Raw genomic sequence first — 18,139 nt, forward strand, 5'->3', positions numbered from 1 at the left:
TTTGAGGAGCCTCAGCGCAATCTCTAACGTCTAGTGATCCTTTCCTACTTACTGATCTTCCATTGCACCAAGTTACTTGCTGACATACACAGTAACTATCCAATGTCACTAACACTAAATACTTTTTCAAATCATGTTTCACTTTATAAGTCACTCCAGTCAAAAAACATTGTTCATGAATACTTTAATACAACACCTGAAGTACATCATAATAGGTTATGATATGTTTGCTATTTTGAATGAGTAATTGACCAAGATCTCTGCAAATGACACCACATCTTACAGATCATTTACTATAAAAACTAAACTGAAATAATTAAATTCCTTTCTGGTTCCTCAGTTTAATTACTAGTGATATGATTGTTTCAACGCTTTGACATTAATTTCTTAACTATACAGAAGTGTTCATGTGTGCATACATGCACAGACACACATAGCTATAGATGCATGTGAAAACACGCCTACAAATGATTTCTCTCAAATGCATACCCTGGTAATTGGGATAACTTTTTATTTTCTGTGTATTTTTATCAGTGAACTGTTTTTTTTTCACTAGGAAAAAAGTGATGCTTAAATATCTGGTGTCTTCATGAGGTTCTGGCCATAAAGCAGAAAGCTGAGGGAATAAAATTGCAAAAGCTGCAGTTACTTCACAGCTTGCCAAGAGTTTGTGGTTAGTTCACCTACCAACTGCTACTGTTACTCAACCCGATTCCTCTAGGAAACAAAGATGCATCGTTAACTTTTACCCTGGGCAGGGCTCTGTGTAAGTATGTCAAGGACGTGGCTTTAATGCTGGGCATTCTTGACACCATTAATTATACACGGTAACTCCAATTGTTACCATCAAAGTACCTCTGCCTGAAACTGGGGAAGGGAGAAGCAAAGGAGGGATGGAGCACCTTTGACTGTCTAGAGCTCACTGTGGTAAAGGCAGGCCTTATCGAGGTTTTGGTTTGTGGCTTTCAGGGTAGATAACATCTCCATCCTCACCTACAGCTCCTGCTTTTATGAGCAGGGGACAGTCAGTGAGTTTTGAACATCAAGAGGGATATAGCAGTGTTTTGCCCTTCACAATCTGTGTTTTACTATAGTGTTTTTGCTGGTAGACCTGACTTACACCAGGATCACAGTAGCACCAGCTACACATTCCTTCACCTAGGGTACATGGGTAGAGCAGTGCATACAATCCAGTCCAGCTAACCTGGGCAGCACCTCACAATCATTTGGATCTTGACATTAGGTAAGTAATCCTCTCTGCACACACCACATCTACTTTCTTTGCTATTTTCAGTGCAGAGGGAAAGGGAGTTTTCATGGAGAGTTTCCTTTTGCTTAAATAACATGTTTATTTTCTTTTCTTGTTTTATCAAAGTCCAGAAGTGACCCAGCAACATTTCTCTCTACCTGCATGGCAAGTCTTCATTCCAACTTTTTCTAGCTGGACTTCACCAATGATGTCACACTCCCCCACACATTTCAGGTCCAGATCACACAGCTCTCTTTGGAGAAGGAGAAGCAGTATGATGGGACCAGAATTTTATGTAATGATGTAGTGCATAGAGCCCTGGCACGAGAACTGACAGGTGGATCCTGAACTGCTGCTCTGTCTGATGCTGTTGGATGAACTATAAGGGAGGCATCTTCACAAGGAGGCTGCAGAGTGTGGGAAGGAGAAATGGCTTTCACCTTTTTCAGATCAAAATAAAGGGTTACTCTGCCAAGATCACTTCACAGAAAGGAAGGAGGATCTTACCTCTGTCTTATGAGTCTGTATCTAGCATAGCAGATGAGGCAATGAGGAGGAAAAGGGGGAATCTCAAACTCTGCTGCTAATAGTTTACTGATGAAAAAAAAAATCAAAAACAAACCCAACAAAAAAAGCAGGAAATCTTAGGGAAGCCTTTCAGCAGTGTCTCCCCTATTTAAAATGCTACTGCACAGAATGCCTGTCTGCTGTTCCATCCCTCACCTCCAAAGGACAGTTTGTTCATGCCAATGAAGGCTCCAGGCATCTGGAAGTCATTGTATGAAGACATAGCTAGAACTTTGAGCACAACGATAAGCTGATCCCAAGCAGTTTACCAAAGAGCAGATGTTCAAGTGTGCTTTGAAGAGGAGCTTGGCTGAACAACAGTGACGGTTTGTGGCCAAGCCAGCCACAGGCTGCTCCTCAGTTATACTGTAGCATCATCCCTTACCCTCCTTTATGTGCACTAAACCAAATTCTATCTGTAAGACATAATCGATGCACAGGAGATCAAGGTGTTTTGATGGCACTGTGGAGTGTATAGTACAGAAACTCAGAGTCCTCTAGGTCAGCTGCCAAAGCTGTTAGTTGCAGTTCCACTGCTAAAGAGTACATCCACCAAAAGGAGGGTAACCAGTATTTCAATGCTGTTCTATAGTTGTAAATGAATTTGCAAGGCATGTACTGTTAGAATTAACAGATAAAGTTCTGAACCAAGGATAGATCATCTGAATCAATAACAAACGGATACAAAGTCATAAACCTCAAACAGTGCACAAAAAAAAACTTCAATCCAGCCCAAAATTAATGATTAAATTGTTACCTTGAGTAACGAGAGAGAAATGATGAAATTAACATCTGTATAAAAAAATCTGCCCTCCGCCTTGGTTTTGACTTGACAGCTAAATTGAAGGTGTCAGGGTACCAGCGCAGAGTCCAGCCTCTTGGTGTAAGGACCACACTGTGACTGGCAGACACGCAGTGCGCTCAAAGCTCCTTGGTACAGGCCATGTAGCCTAAAGTTTCTAGAAACCAAAGAATCTCTATAAACTGAATCACATTTTCTGGAGACAAATGCCAAATGGCAGGAGTCATCTCACCAAATTGTAGATGTCCTAAAGATAAATACCAAGCTGTTTTCATTGCTCTTCCTTTATAGTAAATGGAAAGGAACTGTTCTAATTTTTTATATGAGGTACACCGATTTTGGGAACTTTATGTGGTTTCCTGATCATAATAAACCCTCACAGTCCTTTCCTGCAACAGCAAGAAAGATGTTTTCTTTCTAACTTTCTTTATCCCCATCCTGCCAAGATGCCTGGTCTCTCTTCCTCTGGGACCTTCCCACTCTCCTGTGCTACCCCACCTCCTCTGGATGTACCTCTCCATGTGGCATAAAGCCTGCCTTTGCAACACAGTCGGTGATGCACGGATAAATGTTGCTGCTGTTCTGTAGATGTAAAGCTGAATTTCTGCTCTCTGGTTCCCTGAGCAGCATTAGCCCTCATATTTCAAGGGCTTTGGAAGCATACGGCAAGCACTCTTGTGTCTCCTCTGAGAGGTTGGTGGTCCCTGGGCTGGAGAAATGCATCCCAGCCACACTGCCCAGAGGGAACAGGGACAGCTCGCTCTGCACAAAGGACCAGCAGCAGCTGTGATTTCCAGGCAGGTTTTGGCCAAGTCAGATATGGGCAGGTTTCCATGGGTCTGGCCAAGGCCACTGAATGGACAGCAGGCCTGTTCCCTGGCTGGATTTCATGCAAATTGTGGACCTATGTGAGGACAAGCGTTGGGCAATTTTACCAAAGGTCTGTCATCCCTTCCTGTCATTTACACAGAGGACACTGGAGGAAGGGGATGGCAAGGAGAAAGTGAAAGATCCTTACAGATTCTCAAGTTGCCTGAGGACATCCCATCGTCAGAGGTAACCTGTGGCATGATGGAGGCAATACATAGACACACAGGGTTTAATCCAGTTGCCTCCACACCAGCATCTGGAACAATTTGCAGTGTTCTGGACTGTTTGAGATGCCCAGCTGGGGCTGATAGACAAGGGCCAGGAGAGAGGAAACCAAGCCTTGTTGGAACAGCCAGCATGTGGGACACAGGGATGTGTAGTGGGGCACAGGAACACCTTAGGCCGCACTTGTCTGTGTATGAGCAAAGGAACTGAGAGCTGGATATTCAGATGACAGGAGTCTGTGTCATGCTAGGTGACAAAAAGCCAGCTGGCAGTTAGAAAAGTCCTTCCACATGTTCATGTTAACATTTTATATATAAATGTTATATATATGTAAATGTTAGTGTGGATTTGCTAGGGGGACTGTAGAGAAATGGGAGAGTAAGAAATGCCATCATTATAGAATACGTGCAACTTCAAATTACATTAATATCCTGACTATTCCTGGGTAAATTTCAGACTACAATATCCAAATTGTTATCTTCTATTATTATGTACTTCAGCTAAGATAAGATATAAAGCAGCTCAGAAAATTGAGTCTTTATTTCTCTTAGAATATTTATACGTTATGAATATCTACATCCATATACAGAGGCATACAAATAGATATATGCATATATATCTGTGCTTGCATATATTCCCTGTATAAAAGAAGAACATGATTTTTAGGGCTCCACACAGTATCCTCTGCAGTACAGCAGAGAAAAGAAACTAAGACATTCAGCTGTCATAATGCTTTCAGTATACAATATTAATTGATATAAAATATTCATTCTTTTATTACACAAGTTTAACTGCCAAGAAAAAAGTTAGAGAAATGTGTCACTTCTGTAAGCTTGAGTGGCCAATATACTAGTTAGAGTTAATAACAATGTGGTGTAATTAAAATAACAGATAATTTAATTACCATGTTGAAGAAATGTAACATTTACCATCAAGTATAAAACAGACATAATTAATGAGTTGAAGATCTTATCATGGTCCTGATTAATATTTGATCATTGATCTAATTTGCACCACTTTGGGCAGGAAGCACAGGCACAAAGTGGGAAACAGGAGGAAAGAGTCATTTTATTCTATTTTGAGCTCCTTTTCAGGAGGTGACAGATTGTCAGACCCCAAAAGCTCAGGTCAGAGCTCTGTGCCTCTAGGAACACATCTATGGATTTAGCACTCACAGAGTTTATTTCTGCTTCTTTGCATTTCATAATTTGATTAAGCAATTATTTTTTTAAGAAAACAAAACAAAAACCCGAACAATAGTGACAAAGGCTTCTGCCTGCTATAAAGCACATATACATGTTCCATCAATTAAATTATACAGGAAAGGGTTCTAAAATAGCTATCTGTTTCTGGGCAGTTAAAGCACGTATTCGTAGTTTTCCTAACATATCACTCGGGCTTAAGTAAACAGGATTTTGGGCACCTGTGACACAGAGACTGATGGTTTCTAAAAGAAGAATATATGTCCCACTTCCCCAGACACTCATGGTTGGCTGTCTCCAGCTGCTGAGGCAATGTAAATCCCACATTCCTACTCCCTGGAGGCTACCTCTATTACCTGTTAGGTTCAATATCATTTTCAGAGCAAAGACTTGCTTCTTGTCCATTGCATGAGTCTACAGCAGGTTTCAAAACACTGAGGGCTTTAAAGCTGGCCTGTCAGAAAACATAATCGTAGAATCATAGAATCGTTAGGGTTGGAAAGGACCTTAAGATCATCTAGTTCCAACCCCCCTGCCATGGGCAGGGACACCTAATGCTAAATCATATCACCCAAGGCCTCATCCAACCTGGTCTTGAACACTGCCAGGGATGGAGCATTCACAACTTCCCTGGGCAACCCATTCCAGTGCCTCACCACCTTAACAGGAAAGAATTTCCTTCTTATATCCAACCTAAACTTCCCCTGTTTAAGTTTTAACCCGTTACCCCTTGTCCTGTCACTACATTCTCTAATGAAGAGTCCCTCTCCAGCATCCCTATAGGCCCCCTTCAGATACTGGAAGGCTGCTATGAGGTCTCCACACAGCCTTCTCTTCTCCAGGCTGAACCCCCAACTTCCTCAGCCTGTCTTCATACGGGAGGTGCTCCAGTCCCCTCATCATCCTCATGGCCCTTCTCTGGACTTGTTCCAACAGTTCCATGTCCTTTTTATGTTGAGGCCACCAGAACTGCACACAATACTCCAAGTGAGGTCTCACAAGAGCAGAGTAGAGGGGCAGGATCACCTCCTTCAACCTGCTGGTCTCACTCCTTTTAATGCAGCCCAGGATATGGTTGGCTTTCTGGGATGCAAGAGCACACTGAAGCCGGCTCATGTTCATTTTCTCATCAACCAGCACCCCCAAGTAATCCATAATAATTCATAGAATCAGCTCGCAGAATGAGAAGAAATCTGTATAATTAAGAAGAAAATCTTACTTAGAAATAGAACCCTGCTGTCAGAATAATTTCAGTAGCCTTGACTGAAGAAGGCTGTTGGAGAGTAATTTCACTATTAGCTCTTCATTACCTTCATCTGAGAGGCAGATGAGCTGGGCAGCAGATGCTCTTTGGTTGGCTCTTCGGAGTAACTAATTAATTAAATTAGTTAATTAAAGTAATTAAATGGTGCAAAACCTGAGATTCCTTAATGTAGCCTTGGTAAGTGTCTCCAGGCTTCAGAGAGGACCTTTCTGCTGTCAACACCAAGCACTGGCCATGGGACAGCCCTGTGGAACAGGTTCTCGCTGGATCCAAACCAGGAGCTCTCAGTGCATGTCCTAGGCTGCTTTTTCCACATCCCTGATGGATCAATATGCTGTACGCAAACCGAGGTGGTGCAAGGTGCTTTACAGAAGAGCAAACTCATGCACCAGAGAAAGGGGAGGGAGTTCATGAGTGGTCAGCATTCCTCAGCGGCTGCTGGGAATTCACATTTCAGCTGCTGGGAATTGATGTGGGAAGCCTGAGCCCTTGGCCTGCTGGTTGTTACAGCTGTGTCATCAACAGGAGTATATGAAGACGGCTGTTTTAGGGCAAGAATCACTCTGTGAAGCTATCCCTTGAAAGGAACCAGGTAAGACAGACTGGTCGCTGTGCTCCCTTTCCTGATGTCCTCTAGGGTGAGCTGAAGGTGTAGTTTCCCCATCAGTTTCAACTGATAAGGAGAAAAATACGTATCTTCTTGCTAATACTCTTCAATTCTCTAAAGAGGAATTGATCGTTCCAAGATGTATGATTTTGCAGCTTATTTAAATCTTAATAACTGAAATGTATAATGTATGATATTTCAGTAATGCTGATTATTATAGTCAATAATGGTGATTCTGAATGATTATAGTAGTCTTCATTGTTTTCAGAAGTTAATTGGAAACTGCAGCAAGAAATGGTGGTGGAAAAATACTTTGAGGCTTTCATACCCACGCATTATAGAGGTGTTACGGAGAGAAGAGATAGATAGCTGCTTAGTTTTTTCTGTAAAGACATTTTTAAGGACTTACTAATGGCTTGCAAGCTACAAAACTTACTATTGTTTGAATAATGAAAATTTCTGAGTGTTTATGACCCAGAGAAATTGGAATAGCTTAAGTCATTGTCTACACATATCTGAAACAAAATATGCTATAATTAAATAAAATAGACAACTTAGTTACTAAAAGACGGAAGCAATGCACTATTCTGTCTATTGAAGTTAACTCCATCCCAGCCAGGTATAGTAATGTTGCTCATATAAAAGTGGGGAAAACGCTAAATGGAAGTTCTGATGATTTTGTGCATGTAGCAGGGTTGTTTATAAGTTGTAAAAGGTATCTAATAAAAACTCACTTGTATGACTTGGATAAAGTTTTGAGGAAATTAGTTAAATTTCTTACTTTTTGAAGAAGTTATAACAGGGTGTATGCGATTCAAATATAGGAGTATTTGCTGGAGGTGGTATAGGTTATCTTTAAAGTTAATGGAAACAAATTATTAATCTAATTCTTTTAAATTTTATAGACATAAATATATTTTCTTGTTCTTACGCAATGTGCTTTCATATATATATATCTTTCCTCAAAAAGTAATTTTTCAATAGATTTATTCTAGAACATTTACTCTTGCACAAATGACATTTTTTTATTATCAAATAGCAGCTTGTATGTCATAAATAGCATTTGTACTGGGTAATGACAAGTGCAGGTTAAATGCATGATCTCTTTCTGGTTTTCTGTTCTCTTTTTCAGTAGCTGTTGTATTTGGTGGCACTGAATTCAGACATGAAGATCCTTTACCTTTTCTTTGCTATTTTCCTCTTAATGCTCCAAGGCACTTTAGGTAAGAGTTGCATAAGACCAAAGGAAATGGAGGAGGAAGCACACATGAAGTATAGAGTACCTAAAATAGAAATAAAATGTGTTTTAGTCCCTTCTGCCCAAGGCCAACAGGTGCTGGTCCACACTTTAGCAAGGGACAGACGCCACTTGGGTCCATTGGATGCCCTGAGCCCTCCTGCTTTGTAAAATAAGGAAATTTAATGGTACAGATGTGGCAAGCCTGCAAGTAGACTAAAATATTGCTGTCATAACTTGTTCTTGGTCTTCTCTGGGAAGGAAAATCAAGACTCTGTTCTGGGTTTTTTGTGCAGGTTTCATGCGAGCACCTAATAATGATGTGCAATGCAAGCAGGCTGGGGGTACCTGTTCCACCGACCTCTGTCCCCTACCCAACATGAGGCCTTTTGGACGTTGCCAGCAAAGGGTCCCTTGCTGTAGGGCTGTGGTGAGTTATGGATTTGGCGAATATCAGGTATTTCTTGGGAGAATGGGTTTATTATTCCCTTTCACACATTTGGACTGCCCTTTAGATGCAAAACTCTTCTAGTGCAAGCCAACAAGGCAGCAGAGACCCTGTACACTCAGATATAGGATTTCCTCACTAGTTGCCTCTGTACCATAAATAATGTACTCAAGTACTTCATGGGAAAGATCACAGTCAAATCTCTTTGGCAGAGAGGTAATTATCTAGAAATAAACTCCTTTTTTCTGCTGCTCTCATTAGCTGGTTCAAACTACTCATGATGAATGATACTGGCTTTAAAGGACATGTCTCTAAATGTGCAGACCTGGGATGTTTAGGCCAGGTTCACCTGCATGCTCCACACTGTAAAGTCTGCCAGGTCTCACAGTCAGAAGAACAAGCTTGAGGCATGCTGTTCTGCTGGATGTTTTCTCCTGTTCTGTAATTTTACCCTCTCTATACAAAACTAAAACATTAAATTGTATTTTTTTTTTTTTCTTGAATTCCCTACTGGAATTCTAAATTTCAGGCTGTATCTTTACTCCAGTATGAAACTGCAGAAACAAACATCCATGAAAACTTACACTCTCTCTCCACTGATTCTAATATTTCATTTTCTGTATCTTTTGGCTATAACATGGAGTCTCTTATTTAACTTCATTCAGTATGAATAGCAAAGTTGTTAAAGACAAAGTGTGTTCAATATGAATAGCAGAGTTGTTAAAAACAAAGACCAGAAGAAATTCCCCAGAAGAATTTCCCCTCCATACAAGACATTTTGAGATGAGTAGGAAGCTTCAGGTACAGACACTGGGAAACTCATTATTAATTTAAATAGTAAGGTATTTTATGATCAAAATGCAGCAGCAGGAGTGTGAATATCCTAGTAAGCATTACCATGTTATCCAGAACTATCAGCTCTTGGTGCTCATTCAATTCCTCTGCTTTTTATTCAAACCTTGTTCTGGTTATAAGTACAAAACCTGAAAGTTTCTTTCCTCTTTTGCAGTATGATTAGCGACTGTGGGCATCTCAGATGGGCCAAGCAGAGCTTCTGGCAGCTTGGGATGCATCATCCCATCAGGAAACCTGGAATTTTAAGCTGAAAATGTGCATTTAGCACACACATGCACACACCAAAAAATGAGTAACAGCAGAAAGAAAACAAACTGCTCCACAAACAGACATGAAGAAATCAAAGCAATTCTTGAACCACCCAGGAGAAAAAAACAACAATATTTCTTATTTGTCTAAAATGTTTTTCTCTTGAAACTGTATTTTGGCCACCAACACCTACCCCAGAGGGCAGAACACCAACATGCAGAAGTCTGTCCTCATGAAGGGATGCACAGTAGGGTCCTCCTTTGGCCCTCAGAACAGGTACTCATTATTTCCTTTTAAAGTTAGCAATAATGCAAATAACGCTAGAAGACAAAGTCTGCAGGAGACATTGAACACTCAGCTGCAATGTTAGTATGTCATGGTCTGTATATCTCAATAAATCTTAGTAAACTTGCTTCAGAAGACTTTTGTTTGATCCTTATACCTGTGAGGATTTGTCTTGGTGTGTGTTATTGCTGGAGGATCTGCCTCTCATCTCACCCGGGTCAGTGTGAGATGTCCCTTGTGCTAAACTTATCCAAGCAAAGGAGAAGAAACCAAACCCATGTATGTGCAGGAATATGGCCTGGTCCTATTCACTATCCGGTTGACCAGTAACAGTTAAGAATAACTTCTCCAAACCTGCTGTGGTTAGGCTAGTAGAAAGCTGGGACAAGCTGAGCATGTTCAGTGCCTGTTGCAGTTTGTGGTATGGAGAGTGTGGGTACTTTGAGTCATTCCTTGTCTCAGATCCATTTGGCCTTTGCACTAGCGCTTTGGGATGGGGAAAGGAAGCAGGGGATGTGCCTGTCTGTACCTTGTAACAGGAGGCACCAAGACTCCAGGGAGCTGGACACAATCCACTGCCTCCGAACAGCATGGTGGAGTGATAAATAGCGTTTACTTTAGTAACCAAATAACTTAGTAATAGTTTAGGATCCAGAGAAGTAAAAGTCCGTTAGCATGGTGCTGGCCTGGACTAAATAGAGGCAGCATGAGAAGAACATTGTGAATGTGGGGAGGTGATTTCAAGACCTAAAGGAGCTGGTCTTCTGCCACCCCACGGTTTGTCTGTGTTGCCATTCCCAGTGCTTCATTATTGAGAGCATCACAAGTAGTGTGACCAGCAGGTCGAGGGAGGGGATTCATCTCTGCTCTGATGAGGCCCCCACACCCACCCACCCCCACCCCACCCCACCCGGCATTGGGGCCCCAGCATAAGAAGGATGTGGAGCTGTTGGAGGGAGTCCAGCAGTGGTCATGAAGATGCTCCAAGAGCTGGAGCACCTCTGCTCTGGAGACAGGCTGAGAGAGCTGGGCTTGTTCAGCCTGGAGAAGGGAAGGCTCCAGGGAGACCTTAGAGCAGCTTCCAGTGCATAAAGGGCTGACAAGAAAACTGGAGAGGGGCTTTTGACAAGGGCCTGTAGGGACAGGACAATGGGGAATGGCTTTAACCTGACAGAGGGGAGATTGAGATGAGATCTTAGGCAGAAGTTCTTCCCTGTGAGGGTGGTGAGGCCCTGGCACAGGGTGCCCAGAGAAGCTGTGGCTGCCCCATCCCTGGCAGTGCTCAAGGCCAGGTTGGACACAGGGGCTTGCAGCAACCTGCTCTAGTGGAAGGTGTCCCTGCCTGTGGCAGGGGGTTGGAACTGGATGATCTCTGAGATCCCTTCCAGCCTTAAACATTCTGTGACTCCATGATTCAGGTTGGGCTGGCAGATGCAGCCCTGGAGAGGAGCAGAGGACTGAGTCTGCTTCCCAACCCCCAGCCTGGTGCCCTCGGATGGGATGACAGAGGAAATGAGCTCTAGTGCTTTTTGATTTATTAACATATATGTTCTCGCACAAAACACTGCAACACAGACACTCTGCAGGATGATTTAACAGGGCTTAGTGACATGCACACTTAAATTAACTCCATTTAGTTAAATAAATTCCATTTACAGGTTGATTTTTATAGACAACAAAAACAGCAAAAGCTATCCTGGCATACATGAGCAAATACCAGAAATGTGGTTTCACAGTGATTTTGCTTTTATTAGAACTCAAGTTGCAAATCTCTTTATCGGGGTACAAAACCTCCTCACACCTTCTTTAGCTCATAGGGGTCTTCGTCTTTGTGCAAAAGGCTCCCCAGGATTGCACTGAGACTGGGATCCACTGGTGTCAAAGGAAGAGAGACGTCTTGGATGCCCAGATGTCTATGTGGTCAATGAGGTGTCATCTCTATGAACTGGGTGTCCTGCAAAGAAACCCAATTAGATTAAACAGAAATGCAAATAACTAAACCAAAACAGAAGTATGAAATGGCACCAACTCCAGAGCTGGACCATGGCATATTACAGCATCACTCTGCATGGTATATCTCCTATAAATGCAGATGCTTTCTTGCTTGTACCGACGAAAATATGAGAGGGTTTCCACCTATAGGGTGAAAATGTTTTATGGCACTTCGCACCAAGTAATGCCGATGGAGAACTGCATGGCTGCTGTGAGTCCTCATTTGCTTAATGGTTATCCTGTGCTGTTAAGCTTCACTTCTGTAGTGTGAAGCTCCATGCTGCTGCTTGTGTGAGTTGAAGGGGACTCCTCAGTGCTGTCTCAAGTCAGTTGTGTACACCCTGAATAGTAGAGGCAGAGCTGCTACCAGAGCATTGGTGCCAGACTCATGGTAGAAGAAGTTATTAGTGATATGTTCTTATCAATATTAGATGCTACTAGTGATGAGGAGATTCAAAGGCCATAGGCCTGCTTTATTTTCTGCCTTTTTGTTACCAGGCACAAACCCCAGCACTTTATGAGGTTTATTTGGAGAGTGTAGGTGGCTGAAGAAGGTGGCCGCTTTCATGCCAAAGGGTAAAAGCCCAGTAAGCCTGTCTGCTCCTGGTTCAGCAGCATTTCTCTGGAGGAATTAGACTTACCATTTGCAGCATTTCAGCTTCCCACTGCGGCAGGTCCCAATGTTAACCATAGGAGGAGAGCATTCAACAAACGAGCAGGAGCCCCGGTTTTGCCGGCATGCTACAGTGTCAGCATCTACCTGGCTGTAAGCTGCCAAAAGAACCCCAAGGGAAAATTCATGTTCATTTGTCAAGGTAGAGGACTGGAGAGTTGCAGCGTCAGATTTACCTGGCATGGTATGTGGTTTCCTGCCACAGTGCCTGATTTGTTATTGGGGTAACCTAATCACTCCTTCTTAAGGTCTTTACATCCACATGAAATGCAAACTAACCAGAAGAGCAAGCTGTAATGCTAGAATCTCTCCATTAAGAGAGAAAGTCCATTGAAATTCTCAGTTTGCCTGATTAATACTGACCTGAAGATTACTGTCTGTTCTCATTAGCATCCCTCCTGGACACATGTACTAGTCATCCCAGTCACACACAGAAATGCTAGGTTATATGAAAAACCCACAGGAAGCACAGAAAAATGCATGTTTAACATTAATCTCACATTACCTTCAGAAACAGAAGTGATGATATTCAAATGCAAATGTCCTAAACTGAGTTTCTGCAAACTTTCAGTTCAAGTTTCAACAAATGTAAAGCATATTTATGACTCATAATCTTTATCTCCTACTTTGAATGTCTTCCTCAGAGGAAGAAATGAGCGTTAAGTGTGAGTGGCATGTTCAGAGGAGACCTGTGCACTGTATTACCATGTAAAATGTGGCATGGCTAACACAGATGGCATAAAACTTCAGAAAAGATAAATCTTAATCACAGCTGAAACAATGGGACTAACATTTGCTCAACTAAAATGTTTAAATACACTTAAAAACGCACCATTAAATAACGTCTGTGGCTGTTGTTACTAGATTTAGCAAGATGCTATGCTGTTTTTATCATGCTGGTGTGTTCTCACTGAAGGGCCAAATGTTCAGATGGTGGTAAAGGCTGCAGCTCCATCATCATCAGGGGATCTGCCCAGGTTTACTCCAGCTGAGAAGCTGGTCCCAAATTCGGGTTCGAGTATTTCCAGACTAAACATTACTTGTTCTCACTGGAATGTCCAGCTTGAGATTCAAATTGTGTTATTTTTGTATAATTTAAATTAAATTCTTATATCAGTTGGAGCTGTATACATCTGTTCACTGAAAAGGCAGAAGAAGCCTTTATCATCTGCCCCAACTTCTTGGAAGCACAAACCTGATAATCTCACCCAGTACTTTCTGTGCCTAGAAAAATCCATACCTGTCAACAAACTGGACTCTATCCTTCATTCGAAAAGCATGTGAGCTTTATTCTAAATTAGACTTACCACATTTCAACCAATTTGACCTAGTGGTTTTCAAGCCTTTTCTCTTAATCACGCACTATTCAAGGATTATGTGTTGTTGATTTCACTGAGCTGATTTTAAAGACATCATTAGACCTTGGTTTCCCTTGTCTCAAATTAAAAATCCCTGTATTGCCATGGGTCTTTTCTGTGTGTAAATCTTCATGAAGAGATATAAAACAACTTGTGGCCCTTTTCCAGAGACTACTGGAGTTGCACCTGCTTTGCAGCCATCTTAGAGGTGACAGACTGTTTTGAAATAGAAAATACTTTTTGTGACGCATACAATAGGAAAAATCCAAGAAAGCAATCAAGAAGCACATATTACAGGCTTTGTCCAAAGCACCTACAACTGGTTTTGGCCTCAGTGGTTCTACATTTCTTCTTTGAGTAGACAGACATGTACTGGTCCTGGAAAGCAGATACAAATTTGTGTCTACTGCAAACCAAAGCAAGGATGGAGATAGCTTAACCTGCTCTGAAGTCTCCCAAACATCCCAGAATGATGCATATGCTCTAAACACAGTTAATGCACATGAACAGTACAGAGGTCAGGCAAAGACCCACAGTCACAGCTACATTTTTCCAGAACTATAGGATGTCTACTTATCTAGAATACACAGTCAGGAAGCGCGAGTGCGAATGTGAGAAGAGAAAGCTCTCAAATTGCAGGGTTGCGTCTTAAGTATCAGCCTAAAAATTGCTTCAGTGGAATCATCATAGCATAGTAGAACTGTTTATGTTGGAAAAGACCTTTATGATCAAGTCCAACTATTAACCTAACACTGCCAAGCCCACTACTAAAACCATGTCCCCAAGTGCCACACCTATGCGTCTATTAAATACTGCCAGGGATGGTGAATCCACCACTTCCCTGGGCAGCCTGTTCCAACGCTTGCAAACCCTTTCAGTGAAGAAAGTGTTCCTAACATCCAATCCAAACCTCCCCTGGCACAACTTGAGGCTGTTTCCTCTTGTCCTGTTGCTTGTTACTTGTGAAAAGAGACCAATCCCCACCACACTACAACTTCCTTTCAGCTATTTATAGAGAGAGATAAGCAGCTCCCCCCCCCACACCACAATCCTTCTCTTCTGCAGACTAAAGAACCCCCATTCCTTCAGTCACTCTTCACAAGACTTGTCCTGCAGACCCTTCACCAGCTGCTCCATAGCATTCATTGGCACCAAGTTCAATACACAGGAGCATCTCTTTTTCCGTCATGTCATCGTATGACTGGAACGCAAGATGCTAGAAAGAAACCATCAGGAAGACTATCAAGGTGCTTGGCTAAATAGTTTAAAGATTAGGACTGTGACTAGGGAAGGGGACTTCTAATATGAAAGTCGTGGAAGCCAAGAACACAGAGGTGTTCCGAACCTCAGCACTAGGCTCTAATGGAGCTCTCTATAGCACCCTTTTACCCTCCATCTCATCTATTTTCAGACTTACCTGGAGCAGCCTGGAAGAGGAAGAAGAGAGCAGCAACGAGGAAAAAAAGGATTTTCATGATGCCAGATGGTAGTAGGATAGTCTTTGCAGCTTTGGCGATGCTCAACAATGGACAGAAGCTGGTGTCTGAGGCAGAACACAGTTAGTCTCTCTACTTATAAAGGCTTTGGGATGGAGTAGTCCAGAAAACAAGGGGGGTGGAGGACTGGCTGTCTGAGGAACAGTGAGTTCATTGCCCTGTTGCTATAGAGACTGGTGATGTATGACGATGTTGCAACCTAACACATTTGAAGATGCTTGACCTGAGCAATGGCCAAATCAAATGACCAAATGATAGCTGACCTAAGCAGCCAAATTACTCAGTGCTTGCCTGCCCTGTGCCAGCTGGTGGGCTGCACCCAGGGAGGACACAGGATTGGAGGAGGAGGGAGGTGGGTTTCTGTGATGCACAATACTGTAAACCATGTGAATCTGCTGATGTCCTGTGGCTTTTGGCCATGGATTTATGGCAGCCTGTGCTCCCCTCAGCCACCAGACATGGTGAGCATAGCAAAGGCAGGAAAGCAGGCCTGCAGGGCTGCATGAAACAAGGAGGCAACAGACCCTGCTCCTTGAATGCAGGAAGGTATCATAGTGTTAGTCCTTGCTTGGACTGGAATTGTAGGGCTGCAACTGAAGAAGGCAGGATAGGGATGAAAGGGTTGTGGATATTGCCCCCTATGGCTATGAAATTGGCAGACGTGGTAGCAGCTCCAGCTTCCCAGATGTTCTTCTAGCATGAGTTAGAGCTCAGTTACCCTCTGCATCTTATACTTGTGACTTTAGCTATGGATTTGTACCAAACCTTGAAGAAGAAGTCATTAGAAAGGACTGGGAGGGACACCACTGTGTGTTGTGCATAGCAAACTGCACCCCAATTCCCTTTCAGAAATCAGCTAAGCTCTCCTGAGAAAGGTGAGATCATGGTCCTTCCTACACCGTACTCTGGTGGTTTGAACCTTCTTCCAAAGTCTAGCCTTTGCAGAGAGTCTAAACCTACTTTTCTTTGCCTCAAATAACTTTGGTTTAATACCTTTTTCCCTTGCTGCTAGCCACCTTCCTGATGTGGTTGTGAAGAGAGTCATGCCTCTCTTTCTAATTCCGTAGATTCAACATACCAAGTCCACTTGCATGTGATGCCTCCACATCTCTCATCACCTTGTAACCTTTCTTTGTATCTGAAAAATAAAAGCTGATTGCTTTTCATGCGCGTAAAGGAACAGCAGTGTATAACATGGAAGCGTCACCAGAGCTTTGTACAGCACTCTTACTGCTTGTCCTTGTTTCCAAGGATGCCACTCCTGAGACATATGAGAAATGCAAGAGTGGGGTTTTTCAGACAAACAGTATAACCCAGGAATAACTAATGAAATCCAGTCATAAGGGTGTTTAATTTTTTACTGCTTCAGTGAGAGCAGCAAACTGGAGTGACAGAGAATAACAGCAAGAGGTGAGTTATGTTTGCAAGCAGAAGTCAGAGATGTCTGCGACTGGTGAACTGGCTGCTATAAACTGGGTGTAAGGCATGAAGTGGGTGCTCCAATTTGTGCAAAACCCACATTAGTTTTCTATGTCAGGACCAGGACTGAGAAAAAAGTGAAAATCCTCTTTACAGTGGAGGGCAGATGAAGAGGTTGAGGAGGGGCTCCTGAACATCCTTTCCTGCTCACCAGGTTGTGCTACTATGTACTGCTGGCAGGACAGGTAGGACTGGAAGCATTGCCATGGACATCCTGAGATCCAAGGGAAGGAGAGGAAGCCTCATAATCTGACTGTCTCATGTGACGGGCCCAACACTCAGAAGATGCTTGGGATTATCAAGCCTGTATCTCCCTCTCTTTGCACCTCCCAGACTGCCAGTGGTGGAAAAGGTTCTGATTGTAAATCATGGCCAAGCATAAGGAAGCCCTCAACGCTGAAGTTTGTTTGCAAAAAACAACAGGATTTAATGGAGAAGGAGAATGTGCATGTCTGCTCCTTGCATAATTCTGTCCCAGCTGGCACAAGGGGCAGGGGTGTTTGTTTTGGGGGGTGAGGCTGATGGGCTTTGCTCCAACTCTGCCAGGCTTGGCCCATGCCATCACACATTGTCCAATGCTCTTTGGAACCAAACAAATTGGGAAGAAGGAAGGAAAGGGTGAGCAGCTCCATCCTCCTCACTTTCTGCCTCCAGAGCCATTTGAAGAGTGGCAGCAACGCTTGTCCTGCATCCAGGCTCCCTCCATGGAAATTTAAACACACCTGGGGTGATAACAAGCCCCATGAAAACTGCTTGGCACTAGGGAAAGGAAGCCTAGGCAAGGTGCTCCACTTCTTCCTTCTCCTTGAGGACCAGGAGAAGATGCTGGCAAGGAGTCATCAGCATGCCGAGAAAGCAGTATAGCTGTTACTGATGGGAAGTTGATCTCTTGAGGTGTCTGTTAGAGTTAATATTTGACCTGATAGAAAAAGAGTGGGTGGGGGGTTTGTATGGGACCTGTCCTTGTGAAGAAATGGCCATTCGTCACCCTGAACAAGTAGATGAATTGCTTTGGTTTACTGTTCCTTCAGAGGGCTTGTTGGTTTGTTGTTTGCATTTGCAGCTTGGGAAGTGTCCACTTGTGGTCTCTTTTCTGGGTTGCAGGGCAAGGAGTGCAAATGTTTTTGGGCCTGAAGGACAGTCTCTGCTTTTAATCACAACGGATGGGCAACTGATCTGCCATTGCAGAAGCAGAGAATTAACTTAGTGAAAATCTCCTGTGGTGTAGGAGTAAATAAACAGGTGGCAGCAAGCAGTGGTTTGAGCTCCCCTGTCCCAAAT

The 18,139-nt window shown here is 42.9% G+C and overlaps 2 protein-coding genes and 1 long non-coding RNA gene across 4 annotated transcripts; 1 reads left to right on the top strand and 2 right to left on the bottom strand.

Annotated features, from left to right (window-relative positions):
- The first annotated feature begins 3,459 nt into the window (after window positions 1–3,459).
- Window positions 3,460–9,995, top strand: LOC134173975 (gallinacin-8-like). Its single transcript, XM_062638527.1, has 4 exons — window positions 3,460–3,558; window positions 7,922–8,009; window positions 8,320–8,453; window positions 9,481–9,995. The coding sequence occupies exons 1-4, from the start codon at window positions 3,475–3,477 to the stop codon at window positions 9,487–9,489; spliced, it is 315 nt and encodes a 104-aa protein (XP_062494511.1). The 5' UTR covers window positions 3,460–3,474; the 3' UTR covers window positions 9,490–9,995.
- Window positions 3,577–6,531, bottom strand: LOC134173976 (uncharacterized). Its single transcript, XR_009968456.1, has 3 exons — window positions 6,333–6,531; window positions 5,263–5,369; window positions 3,577–3,959 (listed from the first exon to the last, which is right to left on the bottom strand). It is a non-coding gene; the product is annotated as an uncharacterized LOC134173976 (long non-coding RNA).
- A 1,383-nt stretch (window positions 9,996–11,378) lies between the features above and the next one.
- On the bottom strand, window positions 11,379–15,461 carry LOC134173984 (gallinacin-9-like). 2 transcript variants are annotated; one of them, XM_062638544.1, is made up of 3 exons: window positions 15,301–15,461; window positions 12,494–12,623; window positions 11,379–11,814 (listed from the first exon to the last, which is right to left on the bottom strand). In XM_062638544.1, exons 1-3 carry the CDS (start codon window positions 15,356–15,358, stop codon window positions 11,799–11,801), a joined length of 204 nt encoding a protein of 67 aa, XP_062494528.1. In that variant the 5' UTR covers window positions 15,359–15,461; the 3' UTR covers window positions 11,379–11,798. The 2 variants fall into 2 exon arrangements, with proteins under 2 accessions (XP_062494528.1, XP_062494529.1); XM_062638545.1 differs by lacking the exon at window positions 11,379–11,814 and having other exon boundaries at window positions 12,490–12,623.
- Between the last annotated feature and the right edge of the window lie 2,678 nt (window positions 15,462–18,139).

This window comes from Pezoporus occidentalis, unplaced genomic scaffold (assembly GCF_034315485.1).
Source record: "Pezoporus occidentalis ecotype Australia unplaced genomic scaffold, CSIRO_AGI_Poc_V1 ctg57, whole genome shotgun sequence".
In the NCBI taxonomy this organism is placed as follows: domain Eukaryota; kingdom Metazoa; phylum Chordata; class Aves; order Psittaciformes; family Psittacidae; genus Pezoporus; species Pezoporus occidentalis.